At 68.6% G+C, this 9,801-nt stretch overlaps 1 protein-coding gene across 1 annotated transcript; it reads left to right on the forward strand.

The window, feature by feature from the left end:
* The first annotated feature begins 2,682 nt into the window (after positions 1-2,682).
* On the forward strand, positions 2,683-9,700 carry GAREM2 (GRB2 associated regulator of MAPK1 subtype 2). Its single transcript, XM_014261291.2, has 6 exons — positions 2,683-2,794; positions 4,116-4,256; positions 5,401-5,531; positions 6,070-7,176; positions 7,698-7,861; positions 7,966-9,700. The coding sequence occupies exons 1-6, from the start codon at positions 2,683-2,685 to the stop codon at positions 8,807-8,809; spliced, it is 2,499 nt and encodes an 832-aa protein (XP_014116766.2). The 3' UTR covers positions 8,810-9,700.
* Positions 9,701-9,801: the final 101 nt, after the last annotated feature.

The following is a 9,801-nucleotide window of genomic DNA, read 5'->3' on the forward strand; positions in this document are numbered from 1 at the left end:
TCCCAGGCTGCCCCATCCCGATGTGGAGCCCCCGTGGGGGGGTCTCCTTTGGGGCCCTTGCTTGGAGAGGGCCTTTGCCAGCGTTTTTTGGGGAGCAGCTGTTCCAAGCCATGTTCTGCACCCCCAGGCCCTGCCCTGGGTGGGACTCAGGGGGGGCTGTTCCAGCTCTCCTGGAGCCCCCACGGCTGTGCCAGTGTCCTTCCCCAGCCGCCCTTTCCAGCCCCCTCAGCTGGGAGCTCCCGGCTCTCCTGCAGCCCCCGGGGCCGGGGATGTCCCCTCCAGCAAAGCCCAGTGAGGTTCTGGTGACAGCAGAGGACTCATTTCTGCTGCTGCCCTCCCACTGCCGCGGTGTCCCTGTACCCAGAGTGTCCCTGTTCCCAGTGTCCCTGTTCCCCCAGTGTCCCTGTTCCCAGTGTCCCTGTTCCCAGTGTCCCTGTTCCCCCAGTGTCCCTGTACCCAGAGTGTCCCTGTTCCCAGTGTCCCTGTTCCCCCAGTGTCCCTGTTCCCAGTGTCCCTGTTCCCCCAGTGTCCCTGTTCCCAGTGTCCCTGTTCCCCCAGTGTCCCTGTTCCCAGTGTCCCTGTTCCCCCAGTGTCCCTGTTCCCAGTGTCCCTGTTCCCCCAGTGTCCCTGTTCCCAGTGTCCCTGTTCCCCCAGTGTCCCTGTTCCCAGTGTCCCTGTTCCCAGTGTCCCTGTTCCCCCAGTGTCCCCATACCCCCAGTGTCCCTGTACCCAGTGTCCCTATACCCAGAGTTTCCCTGGACCCCCAGTGTTCCCAGTGGCGCGGTGTCCCTGTTCCCGCGGTGTCCCCACTGTCGCAGTGTCCCTGCTGCCATGGTGTCCCCGTTCCCATGGCGCCGGGATCGGGGAGAGGCTGTTTTTGTGCCGCTGGTGGGAATAAAGCTGGGAATGTGTCATGGCCGCGGTCCTCGGCAGTGCCTGGGAGGGGGCGAGGCCGTGCGGAGCAGCTCAGCCACCCCAAACCCTCCCTCATAGGGCGGGAGCCCCGCACAGCCATCCCTGGGTGGGGGATTTTGGGGGGCAATTCCCAGCTGGGAGAGGGGGGCCCTGGCAGGGACCTTCCCCCATGGACGCCATCCAGCAGCTCCCGGCGCGCTGCTTGTCCCTGTCACCCGGGCAGTGCTGCTTGGGTCTTTCCCCGTCCTCCTGCTGCTGCATCCTGCTTGCTGTCCCCATCCCGCCTCCATCCTTATCCCGGCTCCATCCTCATCCCGGCTCCATCCCCATCCCCATCCCGGCTCCATCCCCATCCCCATCCCCATCCCGGCTCCATCCCAGCTCCATCCCCATCCCAGCTCCATCCCCATCCCCATCCCCATCCCCATCCCTCCTCCATCCTCATCCCGGCCCCATCCCCATCCCAGCTCCATCCCACCTCCATCCCCATCCCACCTCCATCCCCATCCCATCCCTGTTCTGTTCCATACGTGCCCTTCCCTGCCCCTTCTCCTTCCCTACAGTTGTTCCCTCCCTTTCCCTGCTCCTTTCCCGTCCCTGCTCCTTCCCTACAGCTGTTCCATCGTTTTCCCTGTTCCTTCCCCATCCCTGGCTCATCCCATCCCTTCTCCTTCCTCGCTTCTGCTTCATCCCTTTCACGATTCCACCTCTGCTCCATCCAATCCCTTCTTTGCCCTGTCCGGCAGCCTCCCCCTTGTGCTCGGCTCGGGGGACAGTGGCGGGGGCAGGGGACAGCACCCGGTGACACGTCCCCAGGGACGGACACTGGCCCTGCAGGCACTCGCTGCTTCCTCCACTCCTTCATCCTCCTCAGCCCGGTCTCCAGCGGCGCAGGGAGCGGGGATGCAGCCAGCAAAGGACCGGGGAGGGGGGGCCCAGACGAGACGCTGCAGAGCGGGACCGGGGCCTCTCCTCCCCCCCTGGGCTGTGAGCGGCCCTCCGGGTCCCGTGTCCCCAGCTCAGGGTGGCCGGGAGTCCCCAGGGTGCGGAGTCCCCGCTCGGGGTGACGGCGATGTCCGTGCCGAGGCTCCCCCCGGCTGTGATGTCCCTGGCCCCCCGTCCCGGTGCCATTTGGGCTCTGCGTCCGGGCGGCAGCGCCGGGCCGGGGGGTCCCGGCCGGGACTTGGGGCTGTGCGGCGGCATCGGGGTCCCCGCGTCCCCCACTGCTCCCCTGCGCTCCCCGCAGTCCCCGCTCGGGACCCCCGGCAGCTCCCGGCGACTCCGCACCCCCAGCAGAGGGGCGGGATGGGCGGAGGGCCCCCGGGGCGCCCCCCGCCCCGTTCCCTCGGGGGGCAGAGGGAGCCGAACCCCCGGACCCGGAGCGAGCCGGGGCTGAGCGCCCCCCGATCCAGAGGGTGCGGCCGGAGCCGCGGACAGCCCCGGAGCGGGGGATACCCGGGCGGGGGTGATACCCGGCCCTGGGGGGATACCCGGGCGGGGGAGAATGCCTGGCCCTGGGGGATACCCGGCCCTGGGGGGATGCCCGCTCCCGGAGGATGTCCCGCACGGGGGTCCCCGCCCGCCGCCGCCTCCCCCGCCCCCGCCGGGGGGTTCCGCCTGCCGGGGCGGGCGGGCAGGAGGGGCCGGGGGCGGGCGGGGGGCGGCTCCTCCTGCCCCGCTCCCACCGCCCCCCGCCCCCGGCCCCGGCCCCGGCCCGGCGGCGGCGGCGATGGAGCCCGGCCCCGGGCCGGCCTGAGCCGCGATGCGATGGAGAAGCTGGCGGCGGGGCTGGCCCGGCTCCGCTGGAGCCCCGCGGCGCTGCCCCTCGACGCCATCGTCAGCCAGTGCCGCCTGCCCACCCTCGTCTGCCTCGGGCAGGGTGAGCCCGGAGGGGGAGGACACGAGAGGGGGATGAAGACTGGAGGGACGAGAAGGAGGAGGAGAAGGAGGGAGGGAGGTTGGAGTGATGGGGAGGAGGAGGAGGGTGGGAGGAAGGCTGGAGGGACCAGGGGAGGGAGGGAGGGAGGGAGGATGGAGGGACAGAGAGTGAGGCTGGAGTGATGAGGAGGAGGGAGAAAGGATGGAGTGATGAGGAGGAGGGAGGGGTGGAAGGGGGAGGGATGGGGGGGGAGGGAGGAAGGCTGGAGAGTGAGGACGAGGAGGGAGGGAGGTTGGAGTGATGAGGGAAAGGAAGAGACGAAGGACGAAGGGACCAGGAAGAGGGAGGGAGAAAGTCTGGGGAGAAGAAGAGGAAGGAGGGAGACTGGAGTGATGAGGAGCGGGGAGCGGTGGAGGGATGAGGAAATGAGGAAGGCTTGAGAGTGAGGAGGAGGAAGGTTTGGAGGGAGAGGTGGAGAGTGGAGGGATGAAGAATAAGATAGGAAAGAGAGAGGTGAGGAGAAGGAATGGTGACTGGAGAAGTGAGGAGGAGGTGGGGGGAGAGAGGAAGGCTGGAGGGGTGAAGAGTAGGCTGGAAGAGGCTGAAGGGATGAGGAGGACTGGAGGGAGCAGGAGAAGGAAGGAGCCTGGAGTGCTGAGGAGGAGGGAGAGAGGAAGGAAGGCTGGGGCCAGGTGAGCCCAAGCTGCTGTCCCGGCTCCAGGGCTGCTCTGGTCGGATCTTTCCGGAGGGGGGAGGGGGGCTGGGGGGCCGGGGGCTGCCCCTCAGGGGGGTCCCTGGGCTCCTGCCCCGTGGGGATGTGAGGGGGGAAGTTGTGGGGCTCAGGCTGCTCCCACTGTCCCCAGCCACGGCCCAGCGCTTTCCCCCCCCTGTGACCCTTCCCGGGTGACACTCTGGAGGTGCTGGCACCAGGCTGGCAGGGGCCGGGAGCCACCGTGTCCCCTCCCCGCGCTCCCTGGGACACGGCCTGGCTGGGGGGGCTGGCTGTGACCCCCCGGCCGGGCTGTGTGGGGCCGGGGGCTGCAGGGGGACCCCGCGGAGCAGGGCCCGTCCCGGGGGCCGGGGGTGCCGGGGGGGTCGGGGTGCCGCGGTTCTGGAGGGCTCCCGGGGGGGCCTGCGCCGGCCCCGACTCAATAAACTTCTTGTTTGCGGCGGCTGCAGCTTTTCAGGGGGGACAAAGAAATTGTTTCCTGGGCAACTGGCGGCTCTTGGCAGCGGCACCTGCTCATCCCTCGCTCCGGCCGGGCAGCGGCGCCGGGGGGCGGGGGCGGCTGGCGCTGGTGACAGCCCTGTCCCCCCGCAGGTGAGCGCGTGGAGGGGGTGACAGCCCAGGACGTGCTTCTGGTCCACTCGTGCCGGCAGTGGACCACGGTGACAGCTCACAGCCTGGAGGAGGGCCACTACGTCATCGGGCCCAAAATCGACATCCCGCTCCAGTACCCAGGTGGGGGAGCTGGGGACAACGGGAACGGGGTCCCTGGGCCAGCAGGGCCGGGACCCGCCAGAGGGGCTGCTCCAGTAAGGTCCAGTCTGGGGTAGGAGATGCTCTGGTTTGGGGGCTGCCCCCACCCCTGGCAGAGCTGCAGGGGCTGCAGAGGGGGCTGGCAGGGATGGGGATAGGAATTGGGATGGGACGGGGACAGGGAGAGTGATGAGGATGGGATGGGATGGGATGGGATGAGGATGAGGATGAGGATGAGGATGAGGATGAGGATGAGGATGAGGATGAGGATGAGGATGAGGATGAGGATGGGGCTGGGTTGGGGCCGGCAGGGCAGACGAAGGTGCTGAGCTGCCTCTGCCGGCAGCCGCCGGAGCCTTAATGACCCCTCTAAGTGCTCCATGGCGGTAATGAGTCCTGCTAATAAATAAATAATGGGAAATGGAGAGGGGGAGGGGTTAATCACCCGTCCCCCGGGGGATGGAGGGGGGCTGGGCAGTGTGTTAACAGCGTTCGGGGGCTCGGCCGTGGCCAGCGGTGCTCCGGCATGTGGGGTTGAGCCGGCTCCAGCCTCGGGTGCCCCCGGAGCCAAGCGAGGAGCTCCGCTGTCCCAGCTCCGCCGGCCGGGATTAATATTCCCGTCAGGTCCGTGCCCGGCAGCCGATGCCGGTGGTTTCGCTGCGGCTGCGGCTCCCCCGCTCCCGTTCCTGCCTTTCCCCCTGTCCTGCGCGCTCCCTTCCCGCTGTCTGTCCCGGCACGGGATCCTGGGGAGCAGCGGGCACCCCTTGCAATCTGGGCTGCCCTGGGCGTGTTCTTCCATTCACAGGAACGCTTTTGGGGGGTCCCTGCAGCTCTGGGGGTGCCGAGTGGCACTGCTGAGACACCCCGTGTGCCCTGTCCCACCCAGAAACCCCCCAGGTGCTGCTGGGGGGGGGTGCAGGGCCGGGGGCTGCTCTGGGGTCCCCCTTGCAGCACTTGGACATCGGCAAAGCCCACGGGAGTGTCCCCAAAGCTGTGCTGGGGACCCCCGGCTGCCTCCGGGCTGGCTGCCCCCCATGAAGGGCTGTGTGGCCCCGGGGTGGGGGACAGCAGGTCCCTGTGAGCAGTCGGGCTCCTCTCACCTCGGTGGGCTCGGGGGTCCCCGCAGGGAAGTTCAAGCTGCTGGACCAGGACCGGGACCTCCGCGAGCCCGTGCAGTACTTCAACAGCGTGGAGGAGGTGGCCAGCATCTTCCCAGACCGCATCTTCGTCATGGAGGCCATCACCTTCAGCGTGAAGGTCCGGGGGGCGGCAGGGGACGGGGCTGGGGCAGCGGGGGACACCGGTGGGATGTCAGGGGACACCGAGGACAGTGGTGGGGCAGGAGGGGAGCATTGGGGAATAGGGGCGAGGCAACAGGGACTTTGGGGGTTGGTGGGACATCAGGAGAGGACGGTGGGGCAGCAGGGAGTGGTGGTGGAGCATCAGAAACAGTGATGGGATGTCATGGGATGGTGGTGAGACATAAAGGATGGTGGCGGGGTGTCAGGGATGTTTGGGACACATCAGGGATGGTGGCGGGGTGTCAGGGATGTTTGGGACACATCAGGGATGGTGGCGAGGTGTCAGGGATGTTTGGGACACATCAGGGATGGTGGCAGGGTGTCAGGGATGTTTGGGACACATCAGGGATGGTGGCAGGGTGTCAGGGATGTTTGGGACACATCAGGGATGGTGGCGGGGTGTCAGGGATGTTTGGGACACATCAGGGATGGTGGCGGGGTGTCGGCGGCCCGGGGCAGGGCAGCGGGTGCCACGTTGGGGCTGTCACGGGCAGGTGGTGTCGGGGGAGTTCAGCGAGGACAGCGAGGTTTACAACTTCACGCTGAACGCGGGGGACGAGCTGACGCTGATGGGGCAAGCGGAGATCCTGTGCGCCAAGACGGTGAAGGAGAAGTCGCGCTTCAACACCCTCCTGCGCAAGCTGGGCAAGGCGGCGCCGGCGGCGGGGGCGCGGCAGGTGAAGGGCAAGATGCCGTGTCTGATCTGCATGAACCACCGCACCAACGAGAGCCTCAGCCTGCCCTTCCAGTGCAAGGGCCGCTTCAGCACGCGGAGCCCGCTGGAGCTGCGGCTGCAGGAGGGCGAGCACACCATCCGCAGCATCATCGAGAAGGTGAGGCTGCCCGTCAACGTGGCCGTGCCCAGCCGGCCCGCCCGCAACCCCTACGACCTGCACGCCATCCGCGAGGGCCACTGCTACAAGCTGGTCAGCATCATCTCCAAGACGGTGGTGCTGTGCTGCATCCTGCGCCGGGAGGAGCTGGTGCCCTTCCACTTTCTGCTGCTCACCGACATGCCCCGCTTCCAGCTGCCCGAGGGGCTGCTGGCCGGCGACCCGCAGCTGGAGAAGCTGCTGCGGGACAGCGCCGCGTATTGCCACGACCGCTTCAACCCCGACGAGTACTCGCGGGCCGTGCGGGAGGCCAAGCCGGACTTCCTGGAGGAATGTGCGAGCCCGCGGCGCCTGCGGCTGTGTCTGCCCGCCTGCGCCCGCGAGGAGCTCAGCCAGCCCCTGCAGCGCCTCTCGCTCTGTGCCTGCGGCTCCGGGGGTCCCCGGGAGCCCCCCGCCCGCTGCCAGGGACCGCGGGGCCTCGGCGGGGGCACCCCGCGCCCGCCGCTGCCCGACTTCCCCGAGCCCGAGCGGGAGTACATGACGCCCGACTGGGCCGAGCCCGAATTCAGGACTCAGGAGCCGCTGGAGATTCCCTACGAGGAGCTGTGGAGCAATCCCAGCCCTGAGGGCAGCTGCGAGCTGGGCAGCACCGGCGGCCGGCCGGACCTCGTCTCCTTCGGGGCTGTCACCGCACTGGGCTCCCCGCAGCGCCCCGGGGACGAGCCCGCTGGGGACACCCCGCCCCCTGTGCCACCCAAATCGGAGGCGGTAAGAGCCCGCTGCTGTCCCCAGGGACGGGCGGTGGCATCGCTGCGGTCCTGGCAGCCGCTCCGCGGCGAGGCCAGCCCCGACCCCGTCTCTGTCCCCTGGCCCTGGGGTCCCTCCCCAGCTCTGCTTGGTCACCCAAATCCTCAGACCTCAGTTCCCCAGGGCTGCCCATCACCAGATCCTCAGGGACACCCTCGTACCGCGGTACCCGCGGCTCCCCGGGGCTCTCTGCACCATCGAGCGCCTGAAGCTCTTGGGCTGCCCGGAACCGTGGGGTACCCGGACCCTCTGGGCTTCCCTACACCACGGGGCACCCAAAATTTCAGGCTCCCCTTCACCACGGGGTACCCCAATATTTTGGTCTCCTCGTACCACGGGGAAGGAGGGCCCCAAGTCTCCCCATTTGCACCCAGAGCTTCGTGGTTCGGCAGGACCGGCTGTCCCCGAGCTCCCCCTCACCCCTCCAGCCGCGGGGATCCCCAGCTCGCCCCGGGGCCCTGACGGCGCTGCCTCCGTTGCAGGTGAAGGAGGAGTGCCGGCTGCTGAACGCGCCGCCGGTGCCGCCCCGGGGCAGCCGCCCCCCGGCCCCCTGCAGCCCCCCGGCCCCCCTGCGCTGCCCGAAGCTGGCACCCGCGCCCTCGCCCAGCCCCAGCCTCTCCTACTACTCCTCGGGGCTCCACGACGGGTGAGTGGCTCTGGGGTCCCCGGGCTGGGCGGGGGGGGGTTCCTGCAGCCCGGGGATGGGGACAGCGCGCCGGGGTGATGGTGACTGTGCGCTGGTCCCCGCAGGTCGGTCCCGCGGAGCGGCAGCGCCTCGCCCTCTCCCGACGCCTACTCGCTGTACTGCTACCCCTGCACCTGGGCCGACTGCAAGGCCGCCGAGCCCCCCGGGCGGCCGCTGCCCCCCGCCCAGCCCGCGCCCAGCTCCTGGTCCGGGCCCTGGGCGGTCCCCGGGCCGGGCGCGGGCAGCGGCTGCTCCCCGCCGCTGCTGGGGGCCGAGCCGCCCCTGAAGCCCTTCCGCAGCTGCCCCCGCCTCAAGCCCCCGCACCCCCAAAAGCGCTTTGCACCCTTCGGGGCGCTCAACCCCTTCGCCGGCCCGGCCGAGTGGCCGGAGAGCCCCGAGTGGCCCAAAGCGCCTTCGGCCCCGGCCGCGCCCTCCTCCTCCTCGCCGGAGCCCTTCGCCCCCGCCGAGGAGCCGGCGGTCCCCGCTCGGCCCCCCAAGAGCTTGGACGGGGACGGCATCGTCATCCGGGGGGCAGCCCCGCTGTCCCCCGCGGTCCTGCGAGGGGCCGAGGGCGTCACCCGCCTGTACCTGGCCCAGGGGGTCATCGAGGTGCCGCCGGCAGCGCGGGGCGATGGGGCAGCGCCCCCGGCCACCCCCCGGCCCAGCGGGGACAGCCCAGCCTGGCTGCCGCCCGCCGATCTGTCGGCGCTGTCGCTGGAGGAGGTGTCCAAGTGCCTGCGCTTCATCGGCCTCTCCGAGGACGTCGTGAGCTTCTTCGCCCGGGAGCGCATCGACGGCAGCATCTTCGTGCAGCTCAGCGAGGAGATCCTGGCCGACGACTTCCGCCTCACCAAGCTCCAGGTGAAGAAGATCATGCAGTTCATCAAGGGCTGGCGCCCCAAGATCTAGTGCCACGCCGGGGGCCCCCGGCACGGGGGAGTCCCCAAGTCACCTGGAGCACAGCTCCGGGTGGCCCCGCTCCCGTCCCTCTTTGATGCTGCAGGTTCTCCCTCCCCCCATCGCCCAGCCCTTCCCCCTTCCCATTTTAACACTGGACAGTAATTTTGGCCCCAACGGGCTGGAAAACACTGGATTTTGCGTCGACTGGTTTAACTTAATCCTTGTGGATTAGCATAATAAATGTACGGGAGAGTAATGAGCTCCCAGAGAAGGCCCTTGCTCGCGGAGGAGGGGAAGGGGGGAGGATGGATGCTCTCAGGGGTTTCTCCCCTCCCTGCAGACCCTTCCCATCTCTTGGGAAGGGATTCATGTCCCCCTCCAAGGGCAGATGATCCTGGAGGGATCACACAGCCTGCAAGGAAGCGCCCTTGGCCTGAGAGAGCCCCAGGCACATCTGGGCAAGCAGCAGCAGCCCAGGCCCTGCTCCCAGAGCAGGGGCAGGTCCTGGGAATGCTGAACTCCCCAGGAGGGCTGAAGGCTGGCTACCAGCCCTGTGCCTCCCCCAGAACTCAGCAGAGGCAGATGAGATGATGTCTTGTCCCAGTTTTGGTCTGGGAGCTTTGAAAGACAGGGAGCGGTGACATGAAGAGCAGCAGCGTTCAGCTCCTGGCCCAAGACCTGCCAGGGAGCAGGAAAATGGCTTGAAGCTGGAAAGGAAGGCAGGGAGGGGGGGCAGGCCAGTGCCAGGTGCCCAGAGATTTAAAGCCTTTTAGTTTAACTTGATCTCTCCCCACGGGGGGCCCTTCTGGCCTTTGGCTGCTCCATCTGCAATTACAGGCGGGTCCATCTGCCAGGATCACCCCATGGCAGAGGGAGCTAGAGGCTCCTCACAGCCCCTGAGTGACAGCAGAGGTGACACTGCTTTGCCCTGTGCTGCTGCCATCCTGCCCCTCCACGGGACCCAGCACGCCATGGACAGAACCCCAGGGCACTGCCTGAAC

The sequence above is a fragment of the Pseudopodoces humilis genome, chromosome 3 (assembly GCF_049639895.1).
Source record: "Pseudopodoces humilis isolate 2021_Gansu_Grassland_sample_001 chromosome 3, ASM4963989v1, whole genome shotgun sequence".
Lineage (NCBI taxonomy): Eukaryota > Metazoa > Chordata > Aves > Passeriformes > Paridae > Pseudopodoces > Pseudopodoces humilis.